The 371-nt window shown below is 56.1% G+C and overlaps 1 protein-coding gene across 1 annotated transcript in view; it reads left to right on the forward strand.

Moving 5' to 3' along the window:
• The first annotated feature begins 276 nt into the window (after nucleotides 1-276).
• The window catches only part of LOC105618902 (patched domain-containing protein 3-like), a 16,893-nt gene continuing 16,798 nt past the window's right edge, over nucleotides 277-371 (forward strand). The window contains exon 1 of the mRNA XM_012200432.1: nucleotides 277-339. Coding sequence (XP_012055822.1) covers nucleotides 277-339 — 63 coding nt within the window. The remainder of the gene's footprint in view (nucleotides 340-371) is intronic.

Here is a 371-nt window from a genome sequence, read left to right on the forward strand (position 1 = left end):
CGGCGGATTCAGTGTGGTGCCTCCGAGCGTGAATTCGCTCGCTTGCACGCATACTCGCGGCTCGTTCGGGTTGGCTAACCAGTCGGTCGGTCGGTCAGTCAGGCAAGAAAACCAATCACGGGAGCGTCAGTCAACAATCGAACACGCGGCAGTGAACATTGCCGAAATGGAAACTCGCGTCGACAGGCGAATGACAGCGATGGTGATGACAGAGACGGCCGTTACGTCCACGGCCAATGACGACGACGAGCGCCGACGAGGATCGATCGCCGTCACATGGAGTCGCTGCAAAAAGCTGCTGCTCGATTTTCACTTCAACTCCGATCGGATATTTTATTGGTGAGTGCGCGAAAGTGCTGGACCATTCCTTT

This window comes from Atta cephalotes (genome assembly GCF_000143395.1).
Source record: "Atta cephalotes unplaced genomic scaffold scaffold00018, whole genome shotgun sequence".
Classification (NCBI taxonomy): Eukaryota; Metazoa; Arthropoda; class Insecta; order Hymenoptera; family Formicidae; genus Atta; species Atta cephalotes.